Source organism: Dermacentor silvarum, chromosome 2 (assembly GCF_013339745.2).
Source record: "Dermacentor silvarum isolate Dsil-2018 chromosome 2, BIME_Dsil_1.4, whole genome shotgun sequence".
NCBI classification, from domain to species: Eukaryota; Metazoa; Arthropoda; class Arachnida; order Ixodida; family Ixodidae; genus Dermacentor; species Dermacentor silvarum.
The window spans coordinates 195,967,295-195,986,928 of NC_051155.1; the positions used below are offsets into that span (position 1 = coordinate 195,967,295).

General features: G+C 47.9%; 1 protein-coding gene across 3 annotated transcripts in view; it reads right to left on the minus strand.

Moving 5' to 3' along the window:
* The window catches only part of LOC119442382 (myosin-IIIb), a 149,081-nt gene that overhangs the window by 36,321 nt on the left and 93,126 nt on the right, over positions 1 to 19,634 (minus strand). For all 3 annotated transcript variants that reach the window (XM_049662111.1, XM_037707241.2, XM_037707240.2), the window contains exons 9-10: positions 17,619 to 17,764; positions 351 to 416 (exon numbers count right to left, since the gene is read on the minus strand). In XM_049662111.1, the coding sequence (XP_049518068.1) occupies positions 351 to 416; positions 17,619 to 17,764 (212 nt within the window). The remainder of the gene's footprint in view (positions 1 to 350; positions 417 to 17,618; positions 17,765 to 19,634) is intronic.

Sequence of the window (19,634 nt, forward strand, 5' to 3'; positions counted from 1 at the left end):
CAGGAGCCACCGCCAGCTTCTGTGCGTGTTCTCGCCGCCTCCTCAGCTGTCAAATAAGAAATGCGCACCACATAAGTATGAGGTTAATTTTGTTCGCATATCCTAGTTTACGTGATAACTGCAGTAGCAAGTAATAAACTGAGAACACAAGGCCAAACTTTACTGTTTGTCGACATCGCAATGCGCTTGAGAGACGGTCCATCGTCAAAGTGAAACTGCTAAGCCCATCCCAACTCTGCCCACTCGCGCAATATACGAGCAGGTGTGTACCGGTCTACACTGCACAAAGTGCCGCAAAACGAACGCGAAGCAGGCATGCAGAGTAGATGAGAAGAACACGCTATACTCACACTGAGAGGAAATCGTTGAAGTCATCGGACCACTCGGCCGGGTTCTTCAGCTTGGGCGGCGGGTTCCTGCGTCAGATGAGAATGCGCCAGCTCGCTGAATTCGGCCGCGCGGCCGCCGAGCACATCATGCACACTGCACACGCGCCTGTGGCGGCGCGAGCGGGCGGGCGAACCATTACGGGCGCCGCCCGCCGCCAAAAGCGCCGCTCCTCATCTTGCGGCGAGGAGAAAGATGCGCGCGCCGGCAGTAGCGTCCACGCGCATTCTCGCTTATTTGCTTCTCTCTCTCTCTCATTTTTTCCTCGGGGCATCATCAGCATCCTTACCTGCATGTATACGTACGGTCTCGTATACCTTCCTCCTCCGATCCCGTTTGCCTCTCTCTCCGGGTCACGCTGATCGTTGCTCTTGTTGCTTCTCGCTCTCATTGCCTTCCCTCTTTTCTTTTTCTGTGCATTCGCTGCTTCTTTTCTGAGTTTCACACGTCTTCTTACGCGGGTTATTATCGCCGTTACGATTCCATTGTCCCTGTGACTCCATTACGCGGCGGCGGCGATCCAAGGACTTTCTTCTTCAACACCGCCGCACTGACCCAGCTTCTACTTTTTTTTTCCGTTGCTGTAGCTGTTGTTGTTTTGTTTCCTTTCCGACTTGACCATCTGCATCGGTGCTTGCTTGCGCTTCAAGGTCTAAAGGTGCCTGCGACGTTATGCCGTGGGAGCATCATTCCGGGCCGCTCGGAGACAAGGCCGTGGGATCAATTTTCGGTCGCTCTGGTCGTCGCGTTCCTATACGGAGGCGATATGCATGTATTTGCAAACGCGGTATAGGTGGCCTCCTTCGCGACTTCTCGCTTCTTCTGGACGCCCTGAACGTATTGACGGCGTGCTTTGAAATGACGCTTAGAACATAAATAGGTCGGTGCATATCACGCGCTGTTCATCACTGGGTGCTTGTAAGTACTTGTACGGTTTATATGAGAAAGGAGACGCTTGTAGCGCGACATCTTCACAAGCTGTCCGTTACCCTGATATGCTTTTCGTTCCATTATTGTGGAACTTCCGTAACAATTCTGTGTCATTGCCGTAAAAAAAAATATTACGAAACGCAAATGAACCCTGTACGTAACATTTCAGCGTGGACAAAGTGTGCGGCTGGAATAATGACGAATACAAAAAGGTTAGAGCTGTAGCACAGCTGTATTTGACATCCGTGAGGTCCTCACACTGCGTTACAATTGTACTCAGCGCACTTGCGGATCAACTCAAATTCATAAGGGAGCAGTCAGTTATGAAGCATGCGGTCATGAGACGGACGACGAAATACCTGTCCCACGCACGTGCCTGTGACCCCTTTTACAACTGGTCCTTTCTGCGGGACACCTCGAACAGGAAGCTTCCTCAGTAGGCCACGATTCGCATATGTAGATCGTTAATAGGCAGACGCGCTTGAATTCAGGGCACCTGTAAATTGTACTCTATAGGTGTCTCACACAAAGTGCCTTCCCCACGTGGTTACAAACAACCAATTAGGTCCGCATAATGTTTGTTGAAAAAGAGAAACGCGTCCTTACTCTCTCATCTCTCTCTCTCTCTCTCTCTCTCTCTCTCTCTCTCTATATATATATATATATATATATATATATATATATATATATATGGTGACCCAGGCCTATATTGTTGCCACCAAGTGATATTCAAAAGCTGTTTCTTTCTGCCTTTTACGCGCGTTCGTGCTGTCGCCATTCTTCAAATATCTATTTGTGGTATAAAATTCTCGGCAATGGCGCCAAAAACTCTGGAAAAAAGTCTGTTGGCGGCCATTACTTTCGATGTCCTTTCAGGTGCATATACATGAATTACGTTATGAGCAGCCGTCGTTACTGTCAGTCGCGTCAAAGAGGCGGTATTTGAAGATTGCGTTGAGAGAAAGAAGAACCGTCGGCACACAAATCAGGGACAGATCGAATTGACCAAGTTTTGCGCTTGTAAACGCTGTCTGTAATTAGCAGATCTGATTCGCTGAATCATGAACATCATCATCAGGTTGTTATTGGCCACTGCAGGATGAAGGCGGGATGGGGGCATAAAATAAATATATACTTGACATTACCATTGACAAATGTCTTACGAACCAGCGTAGCGTACGAACAATTTTTTTTAATGCGGACCCAGATGATCAGGATTGGCAGGGAAAGATACTGAAGTCAAATGGATTTCTGTTTCTGGGGGTAGTGAAGAAATACGAGGCGGGAAGCGTTGTCGTGATGCACCAGTCAGTGCTGTTCTTTCCGAATTCAGAGGCAGTTTCGCACATTTGCCCGCAGCTACAGGTATATGTCACAGCAGTGGGTGAAACGGGCCGTTTGAACTACTGTGACCGAATCTTTATGCGCAGCTATTGAAGACTGCGAGCCAACTGCTGAAATCGCGGTGGCTATGTGAGGGGCTGTGCGGCTGGCCTCCCTCGGTTTTCGGTCACAGTGCAAGTCCATTGACCCTAATCAAAGAATTACACTGGGACGACTCAGGCTGCCTTCACCAAACACTTGTTGAATAGTGGCTAAAGCTGGAACTACCTAGTGGAACTACTACACGTGGAACAGCTACACGTGTAACTACCTGGTGTCCTAAGGAAAACTTGATGGAGTTCATTGTTCCGTTTCTAATACACTACGAAAATGGTCAGTTGTCGTATGAACTACACCAAAGAGGCTCACGCAATAACCCCGAACGTGCGCTATACCTGCATGAAAAGTTCTAAAACCCAAGTAAGGTATGCAGTGCGAACATCTGGCGTCGAAGCACGCGACTACAATCCAAATGGACTTGCCGCGGTAGCCCAGTGGCCGCGGCGTTTTGCTGCTGAGTTCGAAGTTGGGGTTGCGATCCCGCCTGCAGTGGCCTCATTTCGATGGGACCAAATAAAAAAAAATAATAATAATAAAAAACGCTCGTTTACTCAAGATTTGGGCGCACGTTAAAGAACCCCAGGCGGTCAAAAATTATTGGCATTCCTCATAATCATATCGCGGTTTTGGCACGCAAGACCCCAGAATTTAATTTCTTTTTCTTTTTTTACAATTCAAATGGCAGCACTAGTCCCAAAACTTTTGAATCACGCTTTGTGCGTAGCGGGAAAAGGTTGATTCATTTCCAGCACGCCTAGGTTTGTGTTTAAGAAGGCAAAATAAGACTCCCAGCGCCGACCAATGTAACGAGTACTCACGTCGAGCAGTGCTCACAGCGTATGTCTCTTTATGTAACGGCGTCAATGCACTGCAAGCCATTTCGGGCCGCGCGCTCTCTCTCCAACTCCTTTTTACTTTTTATTCCTTTCTCGTTTCCTGTTGTTGTAGAAAACACGCCCGTTCTACTCCAGCCAGCATGTTTTATGTCTTCCTGCTATTCATGCAGGCAGCACGAGAAACGGTTCCCCCTTGTTGAGCTACATACTTAATGTAGGCGGTTATCTTTCCTTATCTTCACGGCATTTTAGAAGAAACAGGACCGGTGTGAATTCGCTTGCATTCTTCACCAATTCGTTCTAGTGGCAACCAGAGGCAGGCGAATGGCTTCATTTCTGGCGTTCTTCTCTGTCCCTCTTAAGTTAAAGTTGTACTGACATGATATTTTCGAATATTCTTTCTTTTTTTCTTTCTTTTTTTGCGTTAAATGAAAGTAATAGACCTTTAAACTCTATAAATTACAGTGGAAAACCTCGGAGTGCCGTAAATAATTAATTGTAATAACTTTGATGCAGCCAGTTTTGGTTTAGTTTCCCAGGAGGATACTCTGTCGTGACGTCATGACACAGTGTGGGGTCACGTTGGAAGCAGGACATTACGACATTTTGTCACTTGCTCCGGCTCGCTCGGTCGCCTCGTATGCTGCTAGTCGTTGTAAGAGCCAGTGTAGCAGCATAGCGGACGACCGAGCGAGCCGGGGCGAGTGTCAAAACGTCACAATGTTCTGCTCCAACGTGCCCACAGAAGAAACGAAAGCGAAACTGGCTGTAGAAACGCCATTAAGTTAAATTATTTAGGGCGTTAATTATGGAACTGTAGCACACACACAAGAAACGAGAACACATCTACAAGGCAAAGGTAACACACAAGCGCTTGTGTGTTACCTTCGCCTTGTGTCCTCGTTTATTGTGTGTGCGTTGCAGTTCCATAATGAATAGCTACCAACTCGCACAACTTTCAGTACTTTCACCATTTAGGGCGCTGTGAGGATTGACAGTACTTTTTCTGGGGTTTAGAGGAAGCTGACCTTCACTTAAAGCAAAAAAAAAAAAAAAAAAAGAGGGGGGGGGGGGGGGGCGGCTTGAAAATATCGTTTTCAGCTAGCACATGTAACGTTGTAATGTTAACTCTACCCTATTCGCCCTCACTTTCAATAGGTAATTGCCCTCATCAGTCGTAAGACGCCCGCACCCTCACTTTGCCTGAAACGATGAAGCACTAATAATTGAGTTTTCATGGTGAGTGTGTTGTATTCATATGCGTTAGCAGAAAGTAATATAGATATGCCAACAAATCGCGTTACTGAAATAAAACATTTTTGTATTACTCAATGTTAGCCAACGGCTGGATGAAGATTTGCGTAGCGTATTGTACAAACTTTGGTAACAGGGATAAACCTTTTTCGCTTGGTTCAAATTTAATATTTTCGGAGAAGCACCATTGAAAACTGCTTCGCTACTCCATAAAGTTGAATAGAGAACTAAAAGCGCGGCTGTCGCACAAGTTGTGTTGTAACGTGCACAACATCTGCAGCAGGCGACGACACTGCTTGATTCACAGGTGTACAGTATCGTGAGGTACGCCGCGTAAACATTCGCCCCTAAAGCTTGCAATAAAAAAGAAGAAAAAAAAGAAACCGTATACTGTCGCATGCACGTGCACTCCGTTCTGGACGCTCTGTGTGAGACGGTATGTGTCAGCGCTATATGACAAGAGTATCAGGATAGTGGAGTGCCTGTGCTTTAGATCAGCAAGATATACGTATATGCAGGACCATATCTTGACTGTTGGCAATGTGCCAACACTTACGGGGTATATAAACGGACCGCCAAAGTCGGCACACCCGGCACCTATGAACCTGTTTGGTGAGATCCAAACACGTATGGTGAGATCATGAAATTCTAGCTATGCACGTGCGATGCCCGATGCACGGTGGCAGACAAATCACAGCCGGGAGCAATTAATTGAACATAGTCGTCGACGTGAAGCAGAGGTAACGCTACTATGCTGAAGTGCCAGTAATGCTACTTCCACGCTATTAACGCGTATCTAAAGTTCCAGCTACAGTGAAGGACAATTTGCACACACGTTCAGTGATGCGCTTGCAAATAATATGCGCCCATATTCATGAAACTTCGGAACAGATGTCCTGATTAACTGGTGTTCGGGCGCCCGCAGCTCGTGATAGCGATCGGCAGTATAGCAACACAACAGTCGCTGCGAAGGCCAGTCCCACAGAACACTTATGTTTATGAATATGGGCCATGATCTACAGGTATCACCAGGCTTCCCGTGCGGAAGCCCACTTTAAAATTGATACGGGATAAGAATTCTGGGTAGATAACCCCGGCTGGGCGTAGGGTAGATAACCGATGGACCATTAGAGTTACAGAACGGGTGCCAAGAGAAGGGAAGCGCAGTCGAGGACGACAGAAAACTAGGTGGGGATGATGAAGTTAGGAAATTTGCAGGCCCAAGTTGGAATCAGCTAGCGCGAGACAGGGGCAATTGGAGACCACAGGGAGATGCCTTCGGCCTGCAGTAGACATAAATATAGGCTGCTGCTGCTGCTGATGATGATGAAAAATTCTTGGGATTTTACGTGCCAAAACCGCCATTTGAATATGAGGCACGCCGTAGTGGGGGACTCCGGATTAATTTGGACCACATGGTGTTCTTGAACGTGCACCCAAATCTAAGTACACGGGTGTTTTGTGCATTTCGCCCCATCGAAATGCGGCCGCCGTGGCCGGGATTTGATTCCTCGACCTCGTGCTTGGCCGCCCAACACCATAACCACTAAGCAACCACGACGGGTGTAATTTATACGGGTTGAGAATGTACGAGTACTTAGGCGTCGATCGAATCACTATAGAGCCTTAACGTATATGGCACAAACGCCGGAATGTTCGCACTTGAGAACAAATGTATATGCAAGAAACCAATTTCCGTGCATATCACACAATTGAAACTGACTTGACCGATTTCTGTGGCATGAGCGAGAAGCTTGTCAGTAATTAATAAACTAATTCGGTACAAGTCTCAGTACATCCATTGTAGTATTTGAGGTACAGTAGTAAGAAACTTCAATACAAACGTGGCCCATAATGAATTCAAGGTAGGTTTCATTGAGGAGGCGTTACTGGGTATCGCCGGGAATGTAACTAGATCTAGAAACTGTACTTTGATCTTGTCGTGGCACAAAACTTGAAAAAGAATTACACGCACGCATTATTACACGCACAAACCATTGTTAAATGCGTAAGCAACTCACCGAGATGGAAGGAAACTGTAGTGACATAAATTACTAATACCTTAAACGATTCACCAGCAGTTGTTTTTCTAGCCCCTCTCGCATAAAATGCTATTCGCATTTAGAGCGCACGATTTGAAATAAAATCAAACGACATCTGTGGTCTTTTCTCCTTGTTGTGGTTTTCTTTCGTGCCGTCTTCACAGAAAGGCAGACACACGGTCGGCGTAGCTCGATCCTATTAAAATACAAATGCAATAAAAGAGATTGTAATACCGGTATGTAGACTATAGATCAAGTTGGCCCTCGAGTTTCTCCTCCCTTTCTAACAAGCGACACGAATGCAACTGCTACATCTTTATTGTTGTTGCCCCCTCTGAACTAAGCATCTAGCATGTGTTGTATCTCTCTGCACTGTTGCCGTCGGTAAACGGCGCGCCCGCTAATGCAGGCGAGTGTGACTCCCGTTCCAGGACGCCGAGTACCGGGTTGTTCTGTTCTGCAGATTCGCAGTAGAAGAACCGTAGCGCAGGCGAGAGCAGACGCGATAATGGCCACTTTCCGCTCTGCTAGCAAGCGTTGTTTGCAAAGCGGATCTCAAGAGATCTGGCAGCCCCGCCTACTTCAGCGGGCTGTTTTCCTTCGCTACGTCAGGCGTGGATAACCACTAGTGCGCTTAAGAAAAAAGAAAAAAAAAATTCAAACGTTGCAACAACTAGTTGTTCAGAGACTCGCGATTTCAGATTTCAAGGCGGTCCCTTTACATGTGCACATGTGCGTAAAGGCTTGTAATGATACGCAAATATCTTTTTTGCGCGGTCTACGGATTCGGTGATGAATGAGTGTACGTACTTAAGCCGCTCGAGCTGATCGTCACGCGACGAACGATCCGCTTCTGCTACACTTACGTGACCTGATGTGTCAGTATTCATTTGTCTTTTACGTCCCTATATATTGAGCACCTTTGGAGTGGTCACGGCGTCATTGCTTGTGGCACGATGTCCACGCGGTCCTCTCTAAAGGAATAAGTAAGCGATGAAATAAAGTAAACTCTTCCGCGGGATCGAACCCAAGCCTTTTCGATCACGAGAAGGGTACTAAATTTACTGCACTATTATTAGGACATTGGATGCATTGTATGCACTAGGAGAACTTTTGTGGAAATTTTCGGACAGATCTTGAGCGAAAAGAGTAAAGGGTATATTGACATGGTTTCGGGAAGATTGAAGTATATTGTGGATGATATTAGGGAAACCGCTGTACCTAATTCAGTATTAAAAATTTAGTGTATCTCATCCACGTTAAGGCTTTTCACGAAGAAAGCTTCATGCTGCTTTGGTGGCGTTAACGAGATCCATCACACGCTCTTAAAAGAGCTGCGACGTTATGGGGTCGGGCAGGAATAGTGAGCCTCTCTTTATCTTCCTAGTTTCATTTAATCCATCAGTTCTTTTTTGCCTTTTTTCGCCAACGAGAGCTCCATTTTTCAAGTTCTCACACTAGATATTGTTTTTCACAGCGCCTCTTCTCATTCCAAGACGTGAATTGAAACATTCCGAGCTCTCTTGCTTTTGCTTTCCACCATTATGTTTAAAAGCAATCTCTTTCTTGTTAAAACACCGATTCGTTTCAATCTCCTAACCGTCTTCTCAGGGACAACAGACCGGTGCATTTTGATAGAGATCGTGCCATCGCTGACGAACGCCAATTAACCTATATACAAAGCCTAGACAAACCTTTATTTATAGCCACGAAGAGTGCATTCATACACAAAAAAAATAGTGCTGTCTGATTAAGAAATTGGGTAGTATAGTACTGCATTAATAATTATGCTGATGCATTCTACTTGAAAATGCTTTGGGTACTGCTTATGTTTCCCGCGCTTAAATCAGAATTGCGAGATATCAAACTCAGCGTAGCAAGAATGATACTTTCTGCTTTAGTTACGCCCGTTTTTTTCCTTACTGTCACAGCAGCGCTTGCTGATGTCGGTAGAGCTGTGGAGGCATGTGTATAACGCGGTGATTTTCTATTTTTTGTGGTGGTCCGGAGTTCATTGTTTTATATAGCATTTGACGTTGTATTGCTAACGCGTTCTTTAGTGTCTTTAATGCGCCGGTGCTAGGAAGGGACGAGTTCAAAATGCTGCTATACCCGCCGTGGTTGCTTAGTGGCTATGGTGTTGGGCTGCTAAGCACGAGATCGCGAGATAAAATCCCGGCCACGGCGGCCGCATTTGGATGGGGACGAAATGCGAAAACACGGGTGTATACTTAAATTTAGGTGCACGCTAAAGAACCCCAGGTGACCCAAATTATTCCGGAGTCCCCCACTACGGCGTGCCTCATAATCAGACCGTGGTTTTGGCACGTAAAACCCCATAATTGAAAATGCTGCTCGGTCAGTATGCATAATGTTTATGATCGTTTCATTCTTTGATATGCTGCTGGATAGTATTGCTCAATTGTTCCGCTTAATAGTGTTGCATGCGAATGTTTGAATGTACGTTTGAATGTTCGTATGTACAAATACGAGATTCCGTTTTGCGAGTCATGTTGCGAAACGCAACGTGACTTGCGCTCGTTTTCGTGGCGGTCGGACTTTCTTAACCGCCGTTACAAAGGCGCTCACGCAAAGGGCATCTGCGCAACCGGCTCATTACAACTATTTGAGACGCACGTGCTGTCGCTAGATAGCTTTGGGTCGCTAAAGGTAATAGGTACTAAAGCCACTGGCATAGGTACTGTGGCGGAGCGCTCGGGAAGGACAGCCCTCCTCTTCTGCCGCTGCCCTTTCCCCATGCGGGGGAGGGCTCCGGCGGCGGAAGAGGAGAATGGCAGTCGAATTCCACGCCTGCGCCCGCGCCGCTGGAAACATACACACACATGACGAATCGGCTTATATGTCCGGCCACCTATCGCCATAGATGTGCTAATTGACGACTCTGTTATATACGGAATTACGCGGTGAAACAACAAACGCTGCCTAATATCCTCACTGCAGCAAACACGTTCTATCGCATTATTCCTTTATTCAAACGAATGGCATTATAGAAAAGTCTGTATATTGACTGAGAATCATCGTCGAACATTACTGTGCATGCTCTTTAACGTCGTTGTTAGTTGTATTTTTTCAAATACTTATACCTCCTTTGAATTCATTCTGTGCGTATAGTCCACGATAGCAGTTGTATGTGTGTAAAAAAACTTCGCACACAGTTTTTGCCATGCAAAGGTGTAACCCACGCCGTAAGCTACTGATCTCAGTAGCCCACGGCGCTGGTACACTGACTAGCCGCTTCTGACTTGTATATAAAAATAAAATAAAATAAAAAAAATTATAAAAATAAAAATAGAAGTAAGCACCACCAGCAGTGGTGCATCGTTTCGACTGCACCATGCACTCGAGCGATTGCTATGCGGTGTCCTCCAATGGCCTGGCGATAGCTGAATACTTGCGCCCGGACATGTTACAGCGCTCTCTTTCGATACATTCCGCCAAGCTGTCCTTGGCTCAGTTAACCCATGCCAACCTGGCGACACCTCAGTTGGTTTGGATATGCCTGACGCGCACACTACCGCATTTGTGCTAGCTCCACACCAATACCTCGATGCTGGCCGCTGCAAACCTCGTCATCCATCAGTCGTCCCTATCATTTTCAGCGTGCTGCGTCGCAAGGCATTTACTTATTTCAGCGAACACCCACTGCGGTTGCTATGTGGCTGTGATATTCTGTTGATGACCACGAGGTTGCAAGTTCGATTCCCGGCCACGGAGACAGCAATTCAGTGCGATAGAAAGCAAAACGCTTGGCTACTTGTCGTTGCACGCCCTCTCACCGACTACTTGCAGCGCAGCGAAAGCAACGGCTTGTTTCGGGCAATCGAGAACGAGGGCTGGCTGCATGTTTCAGAGAGGGGAGGAGGGTTCCCCTAATGTACGTTGCTAATCTTCCCGGTACCCCACCATTCAGCCTGCGTCATCGGAGGGACATTAGCGGTGGACGGTGGGCGAGCCTTTCTTCTGGGCCCGTATTCACAAAAAGCACTTACGCTAGAACTGTTAGTCAGAGCAAATTCCAACCAATCCTAATGCAGGACTTAATATTAGCCAAGGCAGTCAGCTTGTGGCAAAGCGCACTTGAAAACAATTAAGCTATGGCGTTTTGCGTGCCAAATACACGAGCTGATTATGAGGCACGCCGTAGTGGGGGGACTCTGAATGAGTTCTGACCACCTGGTGTTCTTTAATGCACTCCTAAATATAAGTACACGAGCGGGCATTTCGCCCCCATCGAAATGCAGCCGCCGCGGCCGGGATCGAACCCGCGACCTCGAGCTCAGCAGTGCAACGCTATACGAGCATAGCGAGTCTGCTACCGCGACGGGGGTACTTACGAACGAAAATGTTTTGCTAATTCTGTCCCTGGTTCTCTTTTGCGTTTGTCTGAGGTGACCGGTAAACTTCGCTGCATTGCACAGAGTTTTGAGGCGGAGCCTTTCTTTATTGCGTGTCTTACTGCCAACAGGGGAGCGACGAATTGTAAAACCTTTAGAAAAATACAGAAACGGTGCGACACTGGACGAGTGAAGAGCACAGGACGTAGCACTGCACATAGTTTTAAGCGCTATGTCCTGTGCTCTTCACTCGTCCAGTGTCGCTCTGTTTCTGTATTTTTCTAACGATGAACCAACCAGCCCCTTTGAAAACGCTGTTAACGCTGTAAAACCTTATTATTGCGACAGCAATCATATGGAAACTCCAAGCGGATGTCTACCGTCGGCGTCTTCGTCGCCGTCGCCATCGCCGTGAGGTTACGTATGAAGTCCAACGGCGATGAAATTGTCGCCGCGCGCCGCATGCTGTATGTGCAAATGAAAGCGCGCGAGGGACGCGCGCTTTCACGGGGAGCGAACGCACGGCGGAGAGCAAATGCTACTTCTTCCGTCGCGCGAAAAGCGTGGGGGGACGGGAGGGAGAGGAGGCGAGGCGACGTTTAGCTGCGGTACCAAATGCGTATTTATATTAAAAAAATGTCACAGTTTCGCCCTAAGGGCGAAGCAATGAATGCGATAGCAACACAGCAATGTCATACGAAGTAAGGTGAGCGGCTTTGGTAGCAATATGAATTGTAGTAAACATGAGCTGATTAAGTAAGCAGGTGTGCTGCGGCGTAAGTAGACCGACATGAAGAGAGACTCGATGACCACGAGAAGGCGCGTGTGAAACGGTGGTGTTGATGAGAAAGGCTTCCCGTGGGCTGCGCGTGCGAAGGGACACACCTGGAGCGCTGCACTGCCGATCCGGGCAGCATTGCATGTGTAGCGTGCGTTGGAAAATGTGGCCCGACTATTACTAACTGAATGAACAAGCGTGGTGTGAGCGCGCACAAACAAACATGAATAGATCACACTGAATGACTGCAGACAACGACTGTCAAAACGCTGGCAGCGGGCGAAGGTACGCGCGGTCTATCGCTTCAACGGAAACTGAGCGGCGAATGCACAGCGCATAAAGGTCTGAGCCGTGTGGAGATAAGAGACGGTGCGCGCGAGCGACGAGTGACGAGCGTGGTTGTTGGCAGAGTAGAAGTGCGCCCCCCTCCCCCCCCCCCTCGCTCCCTCCGGCGCTGGCTTCCCGCTTGTTGGCAGAGTATAAGTGCGCCCCCCCCCCCCCCCGCTCCCTCCGGCGCTGGCTTCCCGCTTCCTTGCTTGCGCGTGGGAGATTGAGTGCGTTCGCTCTCCGTGATAGCGCGCGTCCCCGCACGCTTCCGGTCGGGCATACGGCGCGCGGCGAAGATTTTATCTATACGGAACCTCACGGCGACGGCGACGGCAGAAATCCGGTTGAAGTGTCCATATAATTGCTATCGCAATAAAATGTCGCAGTTTCGCCCGAAAGGCGAAGCATCAATTGCGATAGCAAATTGGTAGAGAGCTATTCGGAGTAGGGATAGTAGAGTAGTTTTATCGGCCGCATAAACTTTGACACATTTGCTTTCTAACTGAATTGACAAGCGTGGTGTCATCGCGCACAAGCAAACATGAATAGATCACACTGAATGACCGCAGACAAGGACTGTCAAAACGCTGGCAGCAAGCGCAGCCGCTGCAGCCAGCGGGCGAAGAAGCGTGCGGTCTATCGCTTCAACGGAAACTGAGCGGCGAATGCACAGCGCATACAAAGGTCAGAGCCGTGTGGAGATAGACGGTGCGGGCGACGGCCACCACAGCCAGTGCAAGCGTATTTGTTGGCAGAGTAGAAGCTGCTCCCCCCCCCCTCCCTCCCTCACTGCCTCCCCACTTTTAGGGGCGAAGCTCCTTAGGGTGTCGGTCTGTCCCTCATCTGTAGTATGTGGTAGTAGTAGTAGTAGTAGTAGTCGTCGTCGTCGTAGTAGTAGTAGGTAGCCACGTCTAGTTCTATGAAAAAAAAATGTGGTTGATCCCTCTTATATAGGAATCGGTATAGAACACGAAAGTGAAACGTGTCTTCACAGAAGTAGTGTAATGTTTATTGCACATTGATATATAATGTCTATTGGTGTTTTGTGGCTAAAGCGCCCTTAGGCGTTGATGCACCCACGCTGACGCCTGGTGGCACGTCTCCTCCATCACGACTACCAACGTCGATGACCATGAGCAACCGTCGTGCATATGGAAGCTGCACTACGCTGCACACGCTAGCACAACGCGAAAGACGAAGCACGTAACTGACACACTAATACAACGCGCAAGACAAAGCACGTAACTGAATCGTCACCGAGTCAAATCAGCGCGTACAGCGCGTCGTAATTGCAGCCTCCGCGATCAACTTCAGAAACATTTTCAGAGCTAATTGCGGAGGCCACGCTCCGCTGTGCTGAGTACGGTGAACGCCACCTAGGTGGCGTTGGTAGTGCTTCTTGATGCCAGCGTCCCTTCGAATGCTGGCATCGAGGCGTCGTAGTGCTGAGAACACCGAAGCGTTCACTGTCGGTGCGCGTTAGTGTCATAATGCAGTACTTCTCTTTTCTGCTCGTAGGCGGCGGCACCGCCCCGAGCAAGAGCGCGGGTACACGGAGGAGTGTTAGATATATAAGGCGCGTCTGTGTAGCTCTCTGCAAATGCGTTTGTGGCGCAATGGGTTAAACGCTCGGCGATCTATCGTCGCGGACCGAGAGGTCGTGGGTTCGATTTCCAAATTTTGCATGTTTGTGGAACTTTTTCTTCTGGTTTCTTTCTTTGTATTATGTTCTATGACGTATTTCCGTGACGGAAATACGTCAGTGAAGTCTTGGTGGACCCCGGCATAAAACACTTTCGTGTTAAAAATTCCAAAAGTTGTGTCCGTAGCGCGGAATCAAACCAGGGACTCCTCGCTTCCGAACGCGCGGCGCTATCCACTACGCCACGAAACGCACATGGACACACGCACCACGATGACAATAAATACCCAACATTAACGAAAGACTGCGCGTTTCTAACGCGTTTGTGCTAGCGCGTTACGGCCCGTGTAAGAAGCTGGTGTAAGACGCTGTGGCCTCTCCGCCTTACCCCCGTATTCATAAACGCTCCTCGACTTGAACTTGACTTGCCACCGCCTTGGGCAGCGCGTTCGAAACTCTCTCATAAAGCCGTCATAATGAAGGGACAACGCAAGCCATCCATCGTCTAAGAACAAATTAAAGTTGATTTTGTATATATACACACAGTGTTTCTCACGTCTTTACATGATGATCGACTGGGCGAATTACACGGAAGATTCACGGTTTACCGATGATTCCCTCCGGAGCTTCGCCCACTCATCATCATTCACCCCGTGGATATGCTGTGATTTTTTTTTTTTTTTTGCTTTCGCGTGGGAGATTGCATTGCCAGTTCCCCTTGCGCTGGGTTGCAAGATAAGCATTTGGTGCCGTAGCACAGCATCGCCCCGCCTCCCCGCCTCCCCCCCGCCCATACCCCCCGGCCTTTCGCGCGACAATCGCGTTTGCTTTCCGCCGTGCGTTGGCTCTCCGTGATAGCGCGCGTCCCCCGCGCGCTTTTACTCGCGCATACGGCGCGCGACGACGATTTTATCGCCCTTGGAATCTATACGGAACCTCACGGCGACGGCGACGCCGACGGCAGAAATCCCGTTGAAGTGTCCATATAATTGCTATCGCAATAAAACGTTGCGAGGCGAAAAGGTGGTGAAGACTTCCGACGCTGCTCGACGAGTGTCCCGTTTTGATCTCGTCGAAAACCTCCGAGCCGCCCGCCCACCGAGGCACCGGCAACAGTCACCAACGCCGCGCGCGTTCGGTGCGAACGCTGGCAAAACGCCGACGGCGTCGACAACAGTTCTGCGCGTTGCTGGTGCTGCTACATGTCCAAGTTTAACAGCTGATAAAACTACTATCCTTACTCCGCATAGCTCTCCACTAATTTGCTATCGCAATTGATGCTTCGCCTTTCGGGTGAAACTGCGACATTCTTTAATTCAGTTCCTTTAAGCGCATGCTGACGTGCCCGGTACTGATTGCGCAATAGCTTTATCGGCAGTAAAACGGGGGGAGGGGGGGGCATAAGTATGATTTCATGCAGTATGTTCTTTTTATTTGGTCATTAATTAAGCATAAAGTGTAGTGTTGTGATGTATACTCTTTCGACTACACGCACTGGCAGTTGCTTCATGTGTACTGTTACTGACTTTAAACCGCAGGCACGCCCACAGAAGCAGGCTCCTCTGTAGAGCGCGTAGTGTGGGAAAGGCAACTTCAACGTACACTATTGGAGAACATGTACAAGTGCCTTTAACACTGCGCCAAATCGTCCTTTAAGGAAGGCAGGCAAGTAGTTGTGGAGTGATTAGCTTCGGCAGTATGTAGGGAAAGGTGGGCTCATTGGTGGCAATGAGGCAGCGCTGCTGTGACCACTCTTCGTTGGCTGGGTTTTAGCGACGGCTTCTCTGCGGTACACGGAAGCTTTGGAAGCGTGCGACAGCACACGTCAAAAGAGGAGCAGGCGTCGTGCAGAAAACGAACGCGCAACTGGCTGTACTCCGAGAAACTTCATCGTAGTGCTGCATGTGGCACTTGCATCGTTCAAGTCTTCAAGTCGTTCCTCAGTCCTCGCTATGTGCTCAGTCTCTCGGGTTTGCATTGCTGGATGTCTTGGTCAGAGCCAGTGAGGCGCTCGGTTGCAGCATCATTCACACCTTGAGGGACACAGTCTAGGGCTGCTCGAAGCTTGCAAGTTGGCGAAACGGTTTAAACTGGCTTCGTGCACCATCAGCACGAGAAGCTAATATAGCTCGGGGGTTCCTGCCTAAATATATGGGAACGAGAGATTGTATTTTTTTCCGGCAACTACTGCATCGAGTTTCATGAGATTTGTTGCATTTAAAAGTAAAAGGTAAAATGGTAGTGATTCTAGGAAAGCAGGGCCCGTATTCACAAAAAAGCCTTACGCTAGAGTTGTTCGTAAGAGAATATTTTAACCAATTCAGATGCTGGACACATCATTAGTGAAGGCGGCTGGCCAATGAAAAAAAAAAAAAACACTTCTGAACGACAAGTTTCGCGAATTCGGCCCCACATTTTTGTTTATGCCATTAGCTATAAAAAGTTAGAAAATCACAAAATTTTACGGAACTCGAGAATCAGATTTCCAAATTTAACTCAGCTATGAAGAGCGATAATTCTGCTAACTATACCTAACAGTACATCTTAAACGGGGAAAAAATTGTGTATTTTACACTGCTCTGAAATATACCGCTAATTTCTGCGTATGACTTTTCCAAAACCCTCGTTAAATTTGTAATAATTTCACGTACGCTTTAACTTCATATATGAGATCTGTCCGCTTGAGATGCTCTCACAGATGCAGTTTACATAACTGCGATATCGTTTTTTAGGTGCACAGTTGCGTACTTGTAAACTTCGTGCTTCTGTCTTTTCTTTAACTTGCATATTCTTGGTAATTAAAAAAACATACCCGGTCTTAAATTAAAATTGTACTTCCCAGAGTTGCTATAATGTAACGCTCTCTTTCAGATGCAACACATTTCATTCAATTCGGTCCAGCGGTTGTCTCATAAAAGCGTTTCTGAGCACTACGTGAAATGTAGAGGTCATGCACATGAAGTAGCGCACAGATACAAAGGGAACCTATGCGGGCTCATCAGAAGAAACGCTTAGCAGTTGAAGAAACGTCGGTGCCGGCATTGGGATCGAAGCCTCAGCTTTCACATCGGCTTTCTAGGGCCGGCACTGTACTATCCGAGCTAACCAGAAAGGCTGGCAGATGATAGGACGAGAGCGAAATAGTCAACATTTCGAGGTGCGGGAACATTAAACATTTGTTTTTATTTTCGACGTGACAACGCCAGTCAAAAAAACGGAACTGCCTTTGACTGTGGTAAGATGAGGTGGCGGGTCATGGGGAGGAACGGTCGAATTGTGGTGCTTGCCAAAAAGAAAAAAAAATCTTAAGCAACCAACCCTTTAAATAAAGTCGTACATCCTAGGTCGTTCCCTAGAATGCTCTACAATTTCCTAATTGGAAGTGTTTCTCTAAATTTACGACTTGCAGAGTTTACTAATTCCTGTTTGACTCATTTTGCAATGCAGATATTGCAGATTTAGTGGTCAACAAAATTCCTTTAGTCGTGCCCTCGTACAACGCACCAAGATATTTTTTTAAAACCTGGACGAAAGATAGATTGGCGACATAGCATGCAGAAAATGGCCCCGTGACTGTTATGCGTACAAATTAATTTCGTATGCCCAATAAGGAGTATATCTTACCTCGGTATCTGAAAGAGCGCCCTCATAGGATGGATGTCGGCGAGTGGCGGCTCTCCCTCGGCCAGCTCAATGGCGGTGATGCCCAATGACCAGACGTCGCAGCGGATGTCATATGAGTAGTCTAGCTGCCGCTCGCACGCCACCACCTGGGCACGGAGAATAGACAATGTTCTAATTTGCTCACTTTCTCATTGCATGTTGGCTTTGTCTCGTGCGCCGCTGCCTTTCATATTTCTAAATAAAGCTCCTCTCTCTCACTGTGAGCGGTCGTCACCTCAAACAAAAATTTTCTGTTACTATACTGCAGCTGAAAGACAAGTGTTCTCATGGGGCATGCATAATGCTGCAGAATGTTCACAGATGAGTTGTACGAGCGCAGTCGCACAAAAATTGATCCTTTCAATATATGAGCGTCTCAGACCAGTGAAAGAACAAGACACCGAAATCAAGCTTCTCCGCACAGCAACAACGTCGTAGGTAAAAACAGTTTCTGCTTTGCCGAGGAGCCTGCTTTTACGTTTGGTCTACATTTGATGGTGGCAGTGTTTCTTTGATATATTTGATTACCTAAGCCGTTTCAGAACTTACGCGGTAACTAAAACACTAATTGTCCTTCCGCGCGTTGTAACCTCAGAATTATTACAAATGACAAATGACATCGACATAATTCTGCTAGCGAGCTTCTCTGCAAAGCAAGATGCTGCTTACCAGCGACATTATGGTCAGCGAAGAAACTTTTTTTTTGCGTAAACGTGAACTTTAGGAAAGAAGACATTGTTACGGAGCGAAAGAACAGCAAGTAATCGCCAGGACGAAGAAAACGGTGTTCAGCCTGCGCGAGCTGTCCACCATTTATTTTGCCCGTAGGCAAAACACTCGTGGATGGTAGACGGATGTACCTGTACATATCTTGTAAACAGCCGTGAATAGATTTTAAAAGCGAAGCTTTAACTTGCGAACCTCGCCGGGTTTCGTGACCATGGATGCTGCGGCCTGGCTGTTCTCTAACCGAATAGGCCAACCAGTCACAGCGGAGAACGCGCGCCGCGCACGCCGGTGAATTCCTTGCACCACTACCAGATGGCGCTCGCCTCCGCCCATTCGCGGAGGCACCTCTGGCCAACTTTAAGCCATTGGGTTCAGCGAGAGCAGGCGGAAGTAAACATGCCCGCAGTAGATATTAGTAAGAGCCGATTGGAATATTGGTGGAAGAAAAGTAGGAAAACGACAAACAACGGAGGCGTACAAAAACAAAGTTCCCAATCACACCGGGAACGCACGGTTCAGAAAGTTTGGTGAGGAGAATTCTTTGTTTTTTTTTTAATTTTAAGAGAAGTAGGACATTAGGCAATATAATAACAAGAGCTTGGTGGCACATCCAACCGCCCCGTTCCAGAGGGGTCGCTCCTAGCGTACATCCATCCATCCGCGGCAGCGGCGGCGGCACTGCATTAGCCTCTCTACAATGCTTGCATAAAGCCTTCCGTGTCCCTTTGTGCGGACATTCAGTAAATACAAACTCGTGTTTCGACTCTTTATGCACTCACACAAAGCTTCGCTGTATATAGATTCCAACCCGTTGGATCTGCTGCATGTTTTCTTTTCCTTCCGCCTCCTTCAAACTTTGGTGGAGATGCTGGGTTTCGATACCAATACCTTTCGCTTTCACATCAGCCGATGCTCTGAAAATTATGCATTCACTACCGCAAAATGCTCCATGCCTTGGCGCACCGCCAAAGCGTAAGCTGCCCGCTTACGGCATCGCCGGCTGCTGTACCGACCTCTGACTCAACGCACAGCAGTTTCTGTCATTTGCGGAGAGGCCGACGGCCGACGTGACGAGGACACTGAAAGTACTGGATATGCCCTTCCCATGGGAAGCACACACAACTTTAGCAGCGCATACTGCGAAAACTTGACGACCGCTTGAAACCTAAGAACTTCACGAGGTTGTCTCTTCCGAATCGGCCACCCCGCTGACTTGCGGCGCGTTTGATCACTTCCGGACCCTATCGC